This window comes from Hermetia illucens, chromosome 2 (assembly GCF_905115235.1).
Source record: "Hermetia illucens chromosome 2, iHerIll2.2.curated.20191125, whole genome shotgun sequence".
NCBI lineage: Eukaryota > Metazoa > Arthropoda > Insecta > Diptera > Stratiomyidae > Hermetia > Hermetia illucens.
Window position 1 is genome coordinate 34,475,021 of NC_051850.1, and position 19,308 is coordinate 34,494,328.

A 19,308-nucleotide genomic window follows, 5' to 3' on the forward strand; every position below is an offset into this window, starting at 1 on the left:
CGCCAACCTCTAGAAGACGTGCCCAGGGGCCTTGACCCCTGCGCGCACGTCCTAATTAAGACGGACAACTCGACGAGGCTGCTGGAGCAACTTAATGAGGGTCCCTATGAGGTCCTCGAGTGAAACCCATAACATTCCCGCCCCCACGTCGTAGGCATCCCCAAAAGAAAATCCAGCCTAGAAGAAGGGCGCGCCATATGTCCGTTTTGGACGTCGGAAGTCATGCATCTACGACCTCGACCATTTAGTTGCGTACAAGGACATGTATTTGTTTTTGAAAAGGCCGTACGTTCCCCGACAACAATGTCGAGGGCTTTACAAAGCTCGGGTTTCCTAACTTCAGAGAGAGTTCCAAAGCTGCAAGCTGAATACTCTGGGGTTACGTAAAGTTAAACGTTGGGACATTGGACAGTACTCCTCTTCCTCTTGCGGTAATGCGTTATTGTACTGCAAAAAGATTGATGGAAGTAAGTGTGAATCTGCTATCAGACTATTGTTTACGGAAACCGCAAGATGAGTCCCCGTGACTTTGAAGCCAATTTTGGATAGGATACTGGTTGGGAGATTATGGTCCAGAATGAAAGCATCCCAACAGTACTATGGATTTTGGAAACTTTTCCATGAGCAGCTGAATCCAATCCAGGAGAAGTTCTTTAACGGTTACAGTGGGACACGGTAATCTAACATATGGTGGGCAAATATGGGCCTGGTGCCAATAATGATAACGACAAGAAGTTGATGGATTTCTACAGCTTTAACTGCCTCGTCGTTTATGGCACATTGTTCGAGCATGGAGCTTGTAAAAAGCCAGTTGGGTGTCAGCTCCATCTAATAAAATCGACCATATTGCCTTCAGCAGTAAATTTAGGGGTAGTCTTCTTGATGTACGGAGCCAAAGAGGTACTGACATCGACCTCGAAAGCGGTGAGGTTCCTTCTCTTGTGGATAAAGTGGCTAGTGACAGTAACATGCGGACACGGACTGTTCCTCCAAGCAAAAGAGAAATGATTTCGGGCATCAATACACTCAAACGGAGTAAAGCCGCGGGGTTTGATGGTCTCTCCAGCAGAGATATTTATCGATGCACCTGCAGTTTCGGCAGAACTGCTATTTCCACTCATACGGAAAACCTCGGAATTCAAGACATCTCGCAGAGAGTGGAAGAAGGCGATGATTACTAAGATTACAAAGAAGGGCACCCGTTTTGATGTGACAATTGGAGAAGTATCAATGTGCTCCCTTCCGTCACAAAGATAATAGCTAAAATAATCCTAAAACGCATCAGAGAGGATCTCAAAAACTTGATCGACAGAGAGCAGGGTGGTTTCCACTTCGGATCCTCCTGCATTAACCACAACAACACCCCACGGATCATTCTGGAACAGTGCGCGGTGTTGATTTCGAGAAAGCTTTCGACATCATCAATACACTCCCAGTTGGAGTTGGAGTGCTCTACGCAGGAGGGGCATTCCGGGGAACTATTGAAACGAAGGAGTTGATCAATTTGTATATCTAGGAAGGGTGGTTTCCACTTACGATGGCAATGGACTGGATTTTACCAGCGCTAGGTCCGCTTTCGCTGTCTTGTCTAAGATCTGGAATTATTCAATTATTTCAAAACTGTTCCGTAGTAGTGTTCTTTGTGTTGTTATATGAGGGCAGCACGTGGAAAGTAACTCCCACTGTTCCTCAAAAACCCGAAATCTTCGCAAACACCTGTCAGCGGCATATCATCGGAGTACCCTGACCTGATGCTATTGAACACAAAAAAACTTTATTGTTGAACCAGCCTGTCACCCGTGGAAGGTGTGATCGGAATGATGGGCGATCATTCCATTGCTGGTTAAGTCTTGCAGAGAAATATACTATCCCAAGATGGCCAACGGTTGGGTCGCCGGGAAGGCCTAGGGAGAATTGAAGAGCATTGCAGCGAATTGTAAGTAATGGCGTGTAAAGTGGTTGACGCGCTATACTCGACCGAAGTGTTAATAGCAACCATACATATCAATGGATGTTTTGCTGACTTCTCGAGACTTTTGAGGAGGATAACTTTCTGGTCACTGTTAAGAATTGGAGGTTATGGTCTAGGAACAGCGCAACGAGGAAGCGAGGGGGCGAATCAAGCGATGAACCAGGTCAGGTTTGTCATGAACTGTGGAACAAATGATGAAATACACGCTGCGCGATTACTCAAGGAGAAACACTGTGAGAAGTATCGCTCTCTCTGTACTTCATCCCTAAATCTAGAGAAGGCGAGAGAAACTCATCCTGCATGTTTTGCGGCAACACCTGTTTCCAGAGGAACTCCTGGGTGCGATCCGAAAAGTGAACTTCTAAATGAGGCAGGCATGTATGTATATCGAAACCGCTTCGTGTGTCGGTCAGTGTTCATTATCAAAGTGTCCTGTCGTCATTCTTTCATGAACACTGTACTACGCAGATGATGCTTTCCAAGCGTCTGACAATAAAGCTGATCTCGGCTAACTTGCCTAAAAGTGGAATGATCACCCTATGAAACACGGTATCCGACTTAATCTGAATAAAATAGGATTTTAGACGACCGATTCCAAGGGAGCAGGCACCATCACTGTGAGTGGTAGCGACCTGTTCAGAACTGAGCTATCTTGGATCCATGTTATCAGCGGTATAATGCGCTATTTAATTGCTCCAGGCGTCGGTGCAACTTGAGTGAAATTGCGTCCCACAACTGACGTTGTTTGTCATCCATATATTATCAGACGACTCAAATCTAAAATTTATCGCACTGTTGTCCTCTGTGTTTTTCAGAGCTGGCCGGGTATAAAAGACAATGGAGGGTGCCTCGCGGTAATGGAGACGAAGAGTTGCGTTTGCCATGGAATGGCAGTGAGAAAATCTTGTCCAATATCATGAGGCAAGATATATTAGCAGGACTTATAGTAAGAACTTCAGTATCTTCGAAGTAATAATGGACAAACTTCATGGGGGAGAAACATTGACATTAATTGATGCAGATACGAATCCACAGATGATTTTGATGGACAAGTTTGGTAGATAAAAAGCGGCTCTGCCGAGAGGAGCAAAAGTTAGCTGTAGTCCAACAGGAATTTCTTTCAATAAAAAACTACGGAAAATCAGGGAACATATTGGGAACAACAAGGCTTCGTTATTGGACGAGATTCCGAAAGTGGTCCCGAGGAGGCCAGCCACGACCGACTCATTAGGCTGATCAAATTGTACACAGAGTAAGGAATGTCTTCTACTCAGTAGAAAAGACAAAAGTTGATACTGTTGGCAGGAACGACCCGACTACTACTACCTGTCCCCCCACATAACATGGGGGAGCATCTACTCTACTTACTGAGGAAGCAAGTGCTTTACGAAAATGCGTTCTCGGTTCAACAAGTTCCCTTTACATTTGATACGTACACCTTGCTTCGGCGCGATGGCCACGGTACCAGCTGTTTCAGGTTCAATATTTAGACCAATTTCATGGTATATGCAGATGTTCAAAGTTCAATGCTTAGACCAATTTCGCGGTACGTGATATACGATTTGTGCTCGTCTTTCATCTGATGGATGGACCAACGCGATTCGGTTCGCAAAAGACCGACAGTTTTACTTATTTCGTAATTATTGCCTGTCCTTCCCTATAGAAGTACTTCTCCTAGCCCCACTGGATCCGGAATATCTTTATTGAACAACACTCTTGTTTAGAAAACTTTGTAACGCTTAAACTTAGTTGCACATACAATGCCAATAGGAACTTATGATATAGAGGAGAAAAGATCCTTCTATAAGGAACTGAATGACGTCCAGGAAATTCTGAAGGTGGTGCATGATCTGAACGTCAATATTTGGGCAGGTATACGATTTCGAAACATAATCTTTGGGATCGAAACAATAACATTAAAAGGTATATGGATGACCAGCTTCCAGTTTTCGTGATTGGTAGCATACTATTCGTACCAAAAGTTCATTGGGCGGTCAGGCTAGGTCCTTTAGCGTCGTCGATTGTCCCTAAATTAAGCAAGGACTGTTTTATGATTCGGTTGCTGTTCAGCAATGAGTCCTTTTTTTAATCGGACAACATATGTCTTGAGTAATCTACCAGAGAATAGCGACTTCTGATGATTGCAGCAAGGAAGCCTTCATGCTGCTTTGCCCGAGAGCCTGGTGAAATAGGCGTGAACCGGCGATACGACTCCACTGGAACAAGGTTTTCAGTCCGAGGATTCATCTCAGCTTTCCGACTTCTTCTTTTTCCTCAGGTTTTGTCCTGTTCGCAAGCGGGGTCGGCTCGTCGTGATCAAGTTTGCCATTTGGCTCTATCAAATGCCTGATCTGGATGTAATCGCGAGGCTTTTAAATCCCCATCCAGCGTATCAAACGACCGTTGTTTCGGCCGACCTTTTGGTCGCTTACCATCGACTTCGATGATCAGACCAATCTTGGCAAGTGAATTCTCGTTGGCGCGTATCACGTGACCATACCATCGAAGACGCCTCTCTCGCAGTTTTTCCACGATCGGTGCAACCCCATATCGATCCCGGATATTCTCATTTTGGATGTGATCAAGACGTGTCACGCCACTAGTCCAACGCAACTTCTTCGTGTCCATTACCGCAAGACGCGGGCAATTATCGAGGGCATTGAAGAGTTTCTATATCTCACGCTCTACCCATCAACAGCCATAAGTCCGTCATCGCTGCTTTCCAAAATCTAGAAGTGCTGTCAACTTCAATTTCAGGTTGCTTTATGCCAATGTTCTCTCTGTGCAGCATATGATAGCCGCCAATGGGAGGCGTAGGTCACTTTTACTCTAAAGGTAGAAGCTAATGTCAACGGAGTTTTTTTTAGCTTGGCACAGTCTTGAATGAACACCTACGGCAATACACTGAACAGAAACCTGTAAGTGTACCGGTAAGAAGACAAAAGTGGCAGTAGGTAGATCACATTTTAAGAAAAGGTAACAACTGCATTGCTGACTATGTCTTAGATTGGTATGTGTTGATTCAGAAAGACCTACTAGTGATTCGGTCCACATGGTACAGAAAAGTAGAGCAATGAAAGCTAGCATAACCGGACAACGGGGGCGTTTAAAAGTAGTGGTAGCGCTTCAACCAAAGTGACGAAATTAATTCAAGAAAGACGTTTTCTTCCTTGTTTTGTTATATTAATGAAAGTGGTTGGTCATATTTGGAAATTATGTAATCTCGGATAAAATTCAATTGAAATTTCTGATACTTTGAATTTGAGGACCTGGTATGACTATGTGCGACCATAAATTACCACTTCCTCATTTCTGTAGAGCATTTCTTCCAAGATATGTAAGAGCTACAGCTTAGAACCTGCATTGTAATGACTTCTCGTTGACATTGAAATAATTAGTGGTATTTTTATAATGACCCTTCTTCGAAGGGTAGGAATGAGATGTGATGACCTTGGCATCACAAAACACAATAGCTAGAAACATTTATCATCCGTAGGAGTTGAAATTTGAATTTTATATTTGTAGTATTCCATAAATGACCCATTTGAAAGAAGGAGACTTATTACGTCAACCAAACGACAACAAACATCCCTTTATTATCATTAAAAATTGAACCAGTTAGTTATAATCCCTGATATATCATTTGGAATTTTCGTAAACAGTTTGTACTCGTGCCTTCTCTGAGCCATATAATTCCACATTTTTCAACCCCATCATTTGATTCCTTAAAATAACCAACCTAGATACGAAATCCAAAATTATTTCTTAGAACGCATATCAGTGGACAGGGTCAAACAGCATTTCTCCGAGGACATATTACTCAGTTCAGTGCAGAATTGTCAGCAACGCGGATCGCAAAATTCTCTTGAGTGTGAGTTATGGTGGTACTTGACGTAAAACTAGTCAGTTATGAAACTTTCATGACTATACCGACTTCAATGTATAAAACCGTGGGCGTCAATCTGAAAAGGCTCCGAGGACGGCAGTCATTTTGGACCGCTTTGAATTTCTGGGTTGGTTTCACTAACCTGAATGCCATCATTTTGGCCGAATTCATCTTCCTGTACAAAACATTCGGGCAATTCTCCAGCTTTCTGGAGGTTACTGCAATCGCTCCATGCCTTGGATTCTGCATCATGTCCGACTTCAAGATTTCAGCAATCCTGAGTAATATAGCCAGCATCGAGAATGTTCAGCAAACATTAAACACCATCTTTCCTAGGACGGCCACAGCTCAGCAAAGAGTTAAGGCTTCGGCATATCAAGCGCGGATGAGTTATACAATGGTTTCCTTTATTATTATTTATATGGTGTTAATTTGGCTGTTTAATTTATCCGCAATTGGACAGTCGATTATAGAAACTCTGGCTTTTAAAACTGAGTTCATTAAGCGGCTGCCATATTTCACTTGGTATCCTTTCGATATGTCCAAGATGTCTTCGTACTTGGCAGTGTACTTTCATTAGTGTTTTGCTGGTTATACGGCTGTCACTTTTACAATTTCGGCTGATATCCTTATGTGTTGCATTGTAACACAGTTAGCAATGAATTTCGATATGATTTCAAGGGAAGTTAGGAAATTCGAACCAAGTGGTACTGAAGGCGATTTGGAATTCCTTAGGAGATTGATTAGGAAACACCAGGTACTTCTGCGGTAAGTAGGTTTCAATTTATTAAGTATTGCTCAGCGTCCAAAAATATATTAATGCAATTAAGGCGGTTACAAAACAAAGCTTGCTGAAGCCTTAAAGTAGGAGCAGGAGATGCCAAGTTTCTGGCACAGAATCTTAAGCATATTCGTGATGTTTCATCTCAAGTGTTTCTTCTTTCATTTCAAAAGTGACACGACTTTTTTGATCTTTTATCATACCAGCATCGTTTAATATATTTGTCCAAATCATTCCGGTACTTCAAGGCGTGGGAAACAGAAGGAAGCTGATGTTTTTCGGATATTGTTCAGTTACAGCCATGTCTGGTACCCGTGATAGATCAGTTTATCAAAGCAATAAATATCGGCGGAATAGTTAAAATTATCCAGAACTACCACTGGGAGATTTGATTCGACTTGATTCATATACACTTCATACATATATATATGGATTTACCGTACCTCAGGCGGTTGACTTTATTGTTGCATTTATGTATATCGTAATACATATAGAGCATAGCCTATATGCAGTATATTCCCACGAAATTGGAGACTGACCTATTAGAACTTCATGAGTTATTGTGGGATTTCCTGGAAACTTTCCATAATTATCCCCTATGTCATTCTTATGGTTGTGCCATTGTACATCTAGAATGAATTTAAGGGTGTATTTTTTTATTAAATAATGCAGTGGGTATTTTGAAGTCTAAATTTAGTATAGATGCGTCTTTGTGGTTATTGCTTGATTTTTCTGAGAACGAGATCTTTTATACTTTATGGAACCTACATTTTGGGTCCTAGATCCCTTACTTCTCATCTGATATGAAAAGTACTAATTAATCGCTTTGATTTGATACCTCACATGACTACATTCTAATAAAAAGTAATTTACACCCTCAACATATAATCACCCTACTGACCGCTCAAAGACCACACCTGCTCACTAAATTTCATGACAATAGGTCTAATCGTTTCGAAGTGGGTGTGACAGACAGACAATTCTTCAGGCGCGTCCCTTCGTGCGAATAAGGGAATGCCCAGCGGCATACGAACATGCACTTGAAGTTGCGCGTGCATAGGTATATTCATACGCGAGACGCAAGTTGATATAGTAACTATTCTACTTCACCGCATCCGCGATACAGCGACCCGGGTTGTGTGCGATTGATCGGTTGAGATGACCATTTCCTGCGGGTTTCGGAATCCCGGACGCCACTTTCTTACAATTTCAAGATGGATGAGCCACGGTTTAGTGGAGATAGCACACCTTTAACTAGGAAAAGCACCGGGGATGAACTATTTCTGAAAGCCTACGATATTTTCGGCATCTGTTTGTTACTAGGTCGAGAGTTCAAGGAGAGAGCACAAGAGTAGCTTGAAAAATGCTATGCTCTCCACCCAGACGGATGGAAGACCAGATATTGATAATTGCAACGCTGTGGACTACAGCAAGCAATAAGTCGTGTATGCTAACAACAAGAAAATTGATGCAGTGCTAGCGAAAGCACTTAGAGTGGAGAACTGGTGGAACGAGAAATGTAATTCCTTGAGCACGCTCTACGAATTCGTCAGGCACAGCGTACGCCGCTACATTAAAATGGTAGTTTGAAACCTTAAGGACTTCTACGGAAAACCCACAGGAGAATTATGTTGAACCAAAGACAGGAAATGCAGGACCGCTACAAACTCCAACGCTGGCTTCACTGTGGCAGATTGCTATTGTTACCAAAATGAGAAAGCGAGCCACTCAAATAAGTCCAAAGTGGAAAGCTGCAAAGGAGATAAAGAGGAGAGAAGGAATGGAGGATGTTGGGGTAAAGCTTCCAACACCAAAAAAGTGCAAATGTTCCAAGGACCTAGCAGCGGAAGGAGTACAAGCTCTTGATTTCAAACCGGATTGACAAATAAAACTCCAGAAAATGGGAGCAAATATTTGAAGCATTGTAAAGCCAAGCTAAATTCGGATGCGATAGTTATCAAAAAAAGATGTAACCTTTCTTACGCTGAGATTCTGTGGAAGGTCAACCCTATGTGGCCTAGGTGACAATGTTACAAGAATTAGAAGAACGCAGAAGGGAGAACTTCTCCTGGAGCTCCGGAAGACGCATGACGAAAGGACGCTCAACAACTAGAACTTGGTAGGTAGATCATAAGGTAAACAAGTTACGGAGAGGCAATTGACCCACGAGATAGCTATGAAGTGCAGGCACCCCGAAGAGAGTACAACGAAGGAGGACATATGGAACGAATTGATGCGCCAATTTGAAATTTCAGACCGGAGCGTCGACGCAATAACCAACTGTTTGGTAAACAAATTTCTGGAAGGTGACAAAATCAAGGACATATAGGTTGTCTGTAAGATTTCAAAGGAAAGAATTGCGAGGAAAACCCTGAATGGAAAATACATTCTGTCTAGGAAGAATCCAAGAGCGAAGAGCAAATGAGATTTATTAAAACCCCACCCACTGCGAGGCCACACGCGATCTTCTGGGCCAATCAGTCCATGAGGAAAAGACAATACGGCATGGGTCACAGCTAAAAGTGGAATTATTGTTATTCAATTAAGGGAAGTTGCACCGTGTCCTTAAAGAAGTATTGTGCCCTTTTACTGGTAATAGTGTACTACAAATTGCAGTATGTCGAGCAAGCTTATAACCGTCAGAAATTTTAATAAATTCTTTACGTCCAAATATTTCAACTTGACATCTGGTATTAAGTATTCTCCCAAGTGCCTCGACTTACCTTGTACAAGTATCGGACATTGTCCCAGAATATGTGCGGAGGTTTCGTTCCACTTCGCATAGAGTCTGCAGGCAATGTCCGCAGATATCCCTAGCTTCCCCAGGCGATAGTTTAGTCGACAGTGACCAGTGAGTACACCTCCTATAATCCGGAGGTTCTTCTTGGTGAAGTTTAAACAGTCTTTTATGCGCTTCGGTTCGTGCCCCCCTTAAGCACCCTGGCCTGCACCGTTCCTGGTATAGTTCAATCAACCGTTCGGCTTCATCTTTGAATGGCATAGCCACAAACCGGCTTCCGATTCCAAAGAAGGATTCTGGCCCGTGTAAGGACGTCCGTGCTCCCTTCCTGGCCAGTTTGTCCGCTGCTTCATTGTCTTCCAGCACAACGTGGCCGGGAACCCAGAGTATCCAGACCTTATTGTGCCAGTTGAACGTATTCAGTCTCTCAAGGCATTATCATACCAGTTTAGAGTTCACCTGATTGGACCTAAATGCCTTGATCGCGATTTGGCTGTTGGTCAGAATATCAATATTCTGCCCCCTATATTTCCTTTGGAGGTTAAAGCAGGCACATCTACCTACGGCGTATATTTCCGCCTGAAATATGCTAGTGTCCTGACAAAAGTGAAAAGTGCGTAATTTAGAGGACAGGAAGATATCCCTTCGAAGAAATAACCACAAACCCTGACAATATGTTTGTAAGAGCCGCTCCGACCAGCGCGATAAGCGTTGAATATGAGCGAATTTTACACTAGTGTTAGATGCAAGTACACGATTCGTATGATCTACCGAGTGGGGAAGCAAAGTCTCTTATAAAATAAGGCTGATATTCCTGGGAACCTTTTCTTCGCTTGAAATTATGCGTGCTAATACCGAAAATAGCTATATCCTCCGTAAAGGAAGGATAAGCTCAGCGGTAGATACTACCTTCCAAAACAGTGCATTGATGAAAAAAATTACCGAACGAGTTAGTGAACACTATCCACATAGCGAGCATCAAGCTATGTTTAGTGTAATTAGGAGCAAGAGAACAGGGTATCCGAGGGGCACATCATGCCGCACGCAGTAGAATTCAAGACTGTTTAATGCGGAAATGTTCGCTGAGATATTTAAGGAAAGGTCCACGCCAACAGGTACAAGAAAAAAAATCTGCGTATATTGTCAGAAACGTGGTGACAACCACTCTATTAAGAGTGCTGGTATTAACCTGTTCGGAAGAGCGTATCTTCCCGACTCAGTGGAAGAAATAGATGCGGTGGTGAGCAATCGTTGCGACGTCCCATTTGTTTACTGGACAATATGGCAAAGCCGTTGGATCACATCATATGCAACAGGCTGCTCCCAATTGTAGAGAAAGCAAGAGGCATGACCACACAACAATACTGTTTTCACTCTGGCCGATCAATAGCGGCCGACCCAGGGGTCAATCTTGCAGTGGAACCAACTGCAGGTAGAAAACGATAGAGCGGTACCAAAAAATGTGGTGCTCTCACCACCCCGAAGGTAGCTAAATGTGCCCACGTTTATTCAGCTAATCATTAGTGATTATTTCGCGGATAGAAAGCTCTTCTATGACATCGACGCAGGCCCAGTTGACTATTTGGTAGCCGGCGGAGTGCCTCAAGGACCGATGCTGGGCCTATTGCTCTGAAACGTGATGAATGACCATGTGCTACATATCAAACTCTTGCGACAAGCTATCATTATTGGTTATGCTGACGACATTTCAGCATGGGTCAATGAAATGGGCGTATCGGGATGGACAATTAGTCCGGCGGACAGGAGAACCCTGCCGATTAAGTTTATTTTGGACGAAAATAGTTTATTCAGGATAGAAAGACAAGTTATCAAAAAGATATGCCAAGATGCATCAAAAGTACTCAGCGTGGTCCATACGAAATTGTGATAATAGACAACCAGTTTGAAGTTGTTATCTAGGCATGCGAGACATCGGTCAGGCTGATCAAGAAATGGCTGGCATGGCATGGGTTAGAGTTGGCAGAGCACAAGACTGAGGCTGTACTAGTGAGTAGTTGAAAGGAATTCTAAGGTTTCAGGCATCTTGGCTTTATGCTGAATCAACGATTAACCTTCAAGGAACACTTCACCCACGCAAGCGAGAAAGCAGGAAAAGTTACCGCTGCGCAAACTGACATGACGCCCAATATCGGAGGGCACAAACCAACGACGTGGCTGTTGCTAGCTAGAATATGCTTATCCATTCTGCTGTACCCAGCATCAGTTTGAAGGAAGGTACTTAATGCTAAGGCGTAAAGGAGGGAATTATATAGAGTACATCGTCTGAACGTATTAAGAGTCGTTAATGTATTCCGAACAACGTCAAACGAAGCAGCGTTGTTTGTTGTGGATATGATGCCTACTGATATTTTGGCTGAGGAGATGCAAAGATTGTATAGGTGTAAGGTACGCGGCGGTAACCATGAAGAGCGAGGACAGGAGAATAATCAATGTGGCAGGAACCATCCGGATAATTCCCACAAAGGAACGTAGATGCTCAGGCTGATTCTAAATATCCAAAGGTGTATTATACGCAGCCATGGAGATATCTCCTATCAGTTGACACAGTTCCTGACCGGGCATGCCGGATACCGTCGGCATTTACATCTTTTTGGACATGACGATTCCGCCTTTTGCCCCAAATGTGTCAGTGAATACGGTGGACACGGAGCAGGTTCTCTACGTGAGTAAGTGAGAGGAAATAGCTTAAACTTTCCTTAAGGAGACCCTTATAAGTAGAGACTATCACTCCGTTGAGACCATAAAGTATGAAATACAGTTAGTGGCACCATAAGATGCATTCAGGAGGAGCGCTTACTAAAAATGATCAGAGAGGGAACTATTTTCACCGTAGGAGAAAGCTGGTAGGGTTTTAACCCACCGCACGATGCAATGCTAGATGCTACTGATGAATTATAAAATTTACGTTTATTTAGCTTATCTGAAAAACAACTTCAAATTTGAATGAAAGGTTCAAAGGAATCGAACTATTGTCAAACCCCCAAATCTTATAAGTAGGATAGGTTTTAAATTTTGGTATACTGGTATGACCTTCGAGAAAAATGACGGATCTTTTTCTGCTATAGTTGGTAGGAATTCCAAAAATGTTTGTGATGGGAGTTTTAGGAAGGAACATCTCCAGGAAAACAAGGACGTTGACTGCGTTCATGTCTGCCAACGCTGGGAATATCTTGACCTAGACTGTGTCTCATCATTACTAACTTTGAACCGCAATCCACTTTGTTAACTCTCATGCCTTGCGCATGACCATTCGATTCGATGATTGGATGAACTTTTTTCGGCGCTACTCGCTGTCACAAAGTAAGTGCGGTCAGTGCCCCTGATCATATTGAATGGACAGAAGTGAAGCGAATGAAAAGAAAAAGACATTACACAAATTTACATGTGACTTTCAAGTTCCCTAAAATTTCAATATTGGAAAGGCCAATATAGAGTAAGCAATCTGCTACATTTTTAACCGGTCAGCGAAACCTGATTTTGTTTTTAAATTCATTTAGTCTTTTGTTCAAATTTCCTTCAGTATCAGCAAAATTATTCATAAATTAGAATAATTTAGCAGAAATTGATTCAAAGATCAAGAAGTCTTATTTTGTGCAAGAAATTTGGACTAGAATTGGATACTTACGCTGTTAAAGCCGTAGAATCAACTTATTTTTTTTGTGGTCCTCCTGAAGACATAATTCCGATTATTGGCAAATTTATGACTCAAAGCCCACTCCCCACTAGATCAGAGTGACAGCGGATAAATGGTGGCTCTTGGTGGCACAGTTTTGTCTGATGCTTGCGGCGCCCCCAGACTAGGGTGCTTAGTAAATATGTGGTACCAGTTGGACATAAAACTCCACCTTGGTATTACCGCCAAAAGGGCAGTTGTTGCGTTTTTAAAACATCAAAGGCTCTAGGCCGTTTTAATCGATTCGCAATCAATGGACGATTGCAAGTTTTCTTTTTTACCGGATATCGATATCAAGCAGAAGGTTCCGAATAGTACTTTGAAAAACATGTTCTAGTTTTAACATTAATTGCAGAAGGTTGTAGTGTAATATTGTGAGGCACTATACTGGAAAGTTTGGTGGAAATCCTACTGTTATTGGCTAAATTATAATAGGTCTGTGGCTACTACCGCCAACTTTTGGCAAAATAGGATGACGTGTTACACGTCGAAGTTTCCGAACACTTCCCCTTCCAGCGGTCCCATCACCGGAATGTGGCTTCTACGGATACCAAACGGAGAGGCCCACCGAGAGCCACTCCGAAACCAGCGTACTTGTGGTAAAACCAAACAGATTCTTTGACGGACAGCGGTTCTCGACAGCCGTCTGCCGGGAACCTACCGAATTCCAACTTATTTGTAAGTCTCCATTGTAAAATATAGTAAATCTAGATGATTTTAAAAGTGGAACGCGTCGTCCTAATTCCCTCCGTGTTAGCTCTAGAACTGTGACCCCGATGTAATCGGTGAATATAATAGATAATTTGGGTGACATTAACTGTGTCAGAGTGAAGGTGTAGAATGACTGACGGTAATGGAAACTCAGAAGTACACCGCGGTGCAGTGTGCATACCGTCGTTTATTCCGCACCATCCGGGGTTGTACTTCTGGTCGAGCGTAGTTTTGTGGCCGCAAAAGTAACTTTCGAAGCTACAAAATTGTGTGTGCTGTTTTGAAGCCGAGATACGCGGCTGAAGTGAAGAATATTATAATGCCACCGCCAGATGACCTGCCGTTCACGAGGCTCAAGAAAGAGCTTATTAAGCGGAACGGTTCATCACAAGAGGCCAACACCCGGCAACTTCTTGAAAAAGAAGTCATCTTAGTTTTTGCGTTGGCTACGTCATTTCGCGAGCGGAGAAGTGCGCAGGCAGTGGATCGAACGTCTACTACAGTCGGTACAAACTATCCTCGCGACACAGACAGAAGTGGCACTTGATAAAGGAGCAAAACTCGCCAATGTTATAGTGGAGGCGACGTGCCCTAGTGAAATTATAAATTCGTAGAGGTTACTCTAAAATCGCAATACAAGTTTCGGTCCATTTGTCGAGAGATTAACTCTCTGCGCGATCGTTAACAGAGCAGCGAACTTCAAGAAAACCATTCGAGACCTCGACTTCGCTCGCGACCTTGCAATAACCCACCAACAGAAACTTGCTGGCATTATCACGTTTATGCCTCCAAGGCGAGGAAATGCAACAGTGGTGCATGTAAGTTTGCAAGAAGCACGAAAGACAAGAAATAAGTGCGGCATCTGGTTCAGCCAATCCGTCCGCCGCCTACTCATTACCGATGAGGAGACGAAGTCCCGCTAGTCGATACAACGTTTTACGCACGAATGCAGCAAACAGCCCTGTGATACACACGTATGACATAGCTGAACTGTACCTCGACATCGGCCTTTGTCGTAACCTCCTTTGACACTTCATAGTTGCTGTCATTACAAGGCGAATTATCGGGGTAGACTTCTTCGCACATTACGGCTTATTGGTGGACGTGAAGAACAGCCAGCCCATCGATGGACAGACAAATTGTATGGAGATCACTCGCTCCGATGGCGGTGTTCCAATAGTCAAACGTGCTACGAAACACCACATTGAAACGACTCCTAGACTACCCGTTGCGAGCAAACCTCACCGTCTCGCACCCGATCACTTTATCGCAGTCCGTAGTTCGTAGTAGTTCGAAATGGTGATGAAACTAGGCACGATGCATCCATTGTCCAGTATCTGGGCAGTTCGCTAGGATAATGGAGACTGGTGACAGTGCGGGGATTATCGGGTGTTCAACGTGCGCACAATTTCCGATCGGTACGACACATAGCCGACTTCACGCAGACGCTCCGTGGCAAGAAGATCTTCTCGAAAATCGACTTAGTACGAACGTTCAACCAGATACCAGTGGCAAAGGAAGACATTGAGAAGACAGCCATCGCGACACCATTTTACCTTTTTGAGTCACCGTACATGACACAACGCCTGGTCGGGGACACGGTTTTTTCTATGAACGAATACACCTGCGCATCCTGTTCCAATCCCTCAACGACTACGGGATCATCATCACTATGGTAAAATGTGTTTTTAGCACGCCTGAAGTACTCTTTCTTGGTCATCCAGTCAAAGCTGACGGTGTTCGCCCAGAAAAGGTACAAACCGTCCGCCGAAAACCACCAAGGAATTACGTAAATTTCTTGGCGTTTCAACTTCTACACGGGCTGTACCACTCAATGGGCTTCTCGTCGGCAACACCAAAGGATAGGCCGAACTTCGCTACACTCCTGAAGGTAGAAGACGACCTTCTGTAAGCCACTTTCTTCACCTATCCCCAGACTGTAGCGGCATTGGCGCTGCTCACGGACGCCTCTGATTTCAGCCCTTGCGAATCCCTTCAATAACAAATTAACGCAGTTTAGGAGCCGCTACCTTTTTTTTTAAAAGAAGCTTACTCTTGCACAAATTCCCTACAACGCTTTCGACCGAGAACTGTTCGATGGAGAACGCGCAATGGAAGTACGTATTGCCATCGGTTCTTCTCGGCATTCATACATCATGGCGCCAGGATTTCGAACCGATCATCGACGCCGTCAAATATACGATGCAAATGTCGTACGAAGGTGCTTTTCCGATCTTCAGCCACTCAGAGAAGATTTTGCTCGTCAAAATTCACGGCACGGAGGCAAACATCTCCACCAACAGTTTAAAGCCTGTCTACATACTTGGGGAGATCCTAGATGATAAGTGACGAGCCATTTGCACCGATGACACAAGATCTCAACAACAACAGCAGACAGCTTTGCAGCCCGACCAACAGCCAACGACACAACTGAGATCGGCGAGACCCACGCGATTTACCAAATGTTATAAAGCCGGTTTCGCATGATTTATCGTGACTTCATCACTGGCAGGGGAGTACTGTGACTACTACCGGCATCTGTTGGTACAACAGGATCGCGCGCTATACCTCTAAGTTTCCGATAGCTCCTTTCTTCAGCGGTTCCATCACCGTCGGACAGTAGACGGAAACGCCCAAGCGATGGCGTTCTGAATATCAGCATATTTATGCTGAAACTGAACGAATTCTTCGACGGATAGCGAACGTTGACGGCTACCGAGAACCTGTGATATTCAATATTCTGCACCGAGGGAAGTGAGCAGATAGTATTTCAGCCGCTCCCAATTAACTGATTAAAGACAGTTGAAGAATCTGCACAACAAACTAGCAACATATAAGGGTGGATAGCAGTAAAGGAGACTTGCCTATATCAGAAGAAGTTTTCACTTTGTAAAGTAGTGGTATCAAATTTATACCAAGTTTTGGAGTGCGGGGATAGCTTAGTCCTTCCATTAGACAAACAGGGAGTGCTGATTCCGCATCCACTTGATGACGGACCGGGCCACTTGGAAAGCAACTTATTTCTAGTCTTGTGATCCATGGACCCCTCTTTTTGAGTTCAACACCCAAGTTTTTAAAAAAAGTTGACTGACGGTTTCGTCCAGCGCAGAGGCAACTCATCAGACGCTGCCTCACCTCTGCCCTGAGAGCAGGGTAACCGAAAGTGGCGCCAAGTGGTAATCGGTAGCTACGGCAATCGGTAATGCGATCTGTCATCAAGTGGATGCGGACTTGGGATTCCCTGCATCCTCAATAAAAATAGTCACTTCGGCCTAGTTTAGGTCTAAACATACGGTGGATTTCAATTCAATATAATTTGCACTCTTGCCGTGTTTGTGATTATATACAAATAGAGTGATTACCATCTGTCGCCACTTTCGATCACGCTGCTCCCAGGGCAGAGGTGAGGTGATGAGTTGCCTCTGCGCTGGACGAAACCGTCGGTCAACTTTTTTAAAATAATAAACTTGGAATTGTTTCTTCCTTAGCTTTATTATAACTTCTTGCACTGCACAATTAAACTCTACAACTGGTCCCATGGCCAGAAGATTCAAGAAGAGCTCACAATCTCTTCTCCAACCAATCTTTTTACGATTCCTGTCTATCTGTCCAATCCTCCCATAAACATTAAACAAAATTACATTCTTGGAACACAACACCACAATCAATTGAACATGTATTTATTATTCAATCAAAATTATAGGAACATATCTGACTGCCATTGAAACGTTTACTTAACTCCAATTCCAGAGTATCCGAGGAGCTAAACAGCATTTTCAGTCCATCAATTCTCTTCAACTTCTTGGCATCCTCGCTGATCATCTGTTTGGTGGGTTTTCAAGCAACTGCTGGCGTAGCCCCATTGGATTTCTTCAAATATCTCCTGTTTTTGTTGGCATCATTATTACAAATATTGTTGATATGTTATTTCGGAAATATGCTCATAGATTCGGTAATTACCGCCTCATTCAGAGACAGTTTGCTTACCTTTCATTCATCTAAGTTTCCATTTATCGATCAATTAATCGTTTTAACATATTTACGGAAGGTAACGTTTATTGTTTGTTTTATCTGGCAGAGCAGCGATATTGCGAATGGAGCCTATGAACATAATTGGATTGTAGCCGATGAGAAATATAAAAAATTGTTGCTGTTTCTTATTATGAGAGGGCAAAGGGCATCCGCTTTGAAAGTTGTGACATTCGATGATGTATCCTTGAGGAGTTTTATGAAGGTACTCAATCAATCGGCATCAGATGATATGACAACCTGTTTAATTGTTGCTTTTGTTTTTCGACTCCTCTAGGTGTGCAGTATTTCCTATCAATTTTTCGCTCTTTTACGGACTGTCTACAGCAAATAAAAGCGTATCCATTTGGCGTCGCATAAAAACTTGTATTTTGTCAATAGTCACTGTACTAGCACGGTATTATCATTCATCTTAAAAACACATTCGCACTTTGCCCCAGTTATGCAAAATACACCCTCGTCGAACAAATGTCGATGTACGTAGACAAAAGTTTTCCCTCGAGCACAAAGGCTTAAATTTTCAAATTTTTGCCAATAAATGGCTTCCATCATAGCCTTTTCTATTTGGAGAGAGTCTACAAATCGGATGGTTGTCAACGAAGGGACAGAGTTTTCCTAAAACTTGTTAATTCATGGAGCAGACGTATTGACACCTGGAACCATAACTTAGCAACTTGGGCCTGGAAGGATAGTATGCTGATATTCCAAGTCTACCAAGGATGAATTTACTAAGCCACAATTGTAGTTAGCTGTAATTTGTGTTGAGCTTATTGTAATAAACGCATTCCACTAAATTTTCCGATTCTTCTTTTTCTTCAGCCTTTGTCCCGTTTACAGGCGGGGTCGGCCCGTCGTGATCGGTTTCGCGATTTAGCTCTATCGAATACCTGATTTGGGTGCAATCTCGAGGCTTTTAAATCCCCATCCAGCGTATCAACACACCGCTGTTTCGGCCTGCCTTTTGGTCGTTTACCATCGACTTCGATGTTCAGACCAATCTTGGCAAGTGAATTCTCGTTAGGACGAATTACATGACCATACCAACGAAGATGCCTCTCTCGCAATTTTTCCACGATCGGTGCAACTCTATAACGATGGTGTCACGCCACTAGTCCAACGCAACATCTTCGTCTCCATTACCGCAAGACGCCCTTCATTGTCTTTTCTAGTCGACCAACACTCAGAACCATAGACACCGACAGGACGGACGACATTGCGATAAATTTTAGATTTGAGACGTTCGTTGATACATCGATCACAAAGAACAAAAGTTGTGGAACACCACTTCGTCCAGGTTGCGTTAATGCGTGAAGCATTTCATAACGCAGTTCTCCATTAGCTGATAGCGTTGACTCGAGGTATTTAAATCGCTGAATTCTGGGCAGATCACTGCCGCTGACAGTGATTGTGCTTGTTTCATGGGGATCGGTCGTCAAAAATTCAGTTTTGTTTAGATTCAATCTGAGACCGTGTTGCATGAGGCGATCATTCCATT

The 19,308-nt window shown here is 43.3% G+C and overlaps 2 protein-coding genes across 2 annotated transcripts in view; one reads left to right on the forward strand and one right to left on the reverse strand.

Annotated features, from left to right (window-relative positions):
* LOC119648011 (receptor-type guanylate cyclase Gyc76C-like) overlaps nt 1-19,308 on the reverse strand; it is a 405,069-nt gene that overhangs the window by 205,684 nt on the left and 180,077 nt on the right. The gene's annotated exons all lie outside the window — the stretch shown is intronic.
* On the forward strand, nt 5,851-18,147 carry LOC119647788 (putative odorant receptor 92a). Its single transcript, XM_038048979.1, has 5 exons — nt 5,851-6,216; nt 6,439-6,626; nt 17,535-17,736; nt 17,863-18,018; nt 18,091-18,147. Exons 1-5 carry the CDS (start codon nt 5,851-5,853, stop codon nt 18,145-18,147), a joined length of 969 nt encoding a protein of 322 aa, XP_037904907.1.

Bases quoted from the DNA above. Each gene is read 5' to 3' on its own strand.
- LOC119647788 (XM_038048979.1), top strand. From the start codon at position 5,851: ATGGTGGTACTTGACGTAAAACTAGTCAGTTATGAAACTTTCATGACT. The intron at 6,217-6,438 runs GTTAAGGCTTCG...TACTTTCATTAG, and splicing joins CGGCCACAGCTCAGCAAAGA to TGTTTTGCTGGTTATACGGC. The intron at 18,019-18,090 runs GTACTCAATCAA...CGACTCCTCTAG, and splicing joins CCTTGAGGAGTTTTATGAAG to GTGTGCAGTATTTCCTATCA.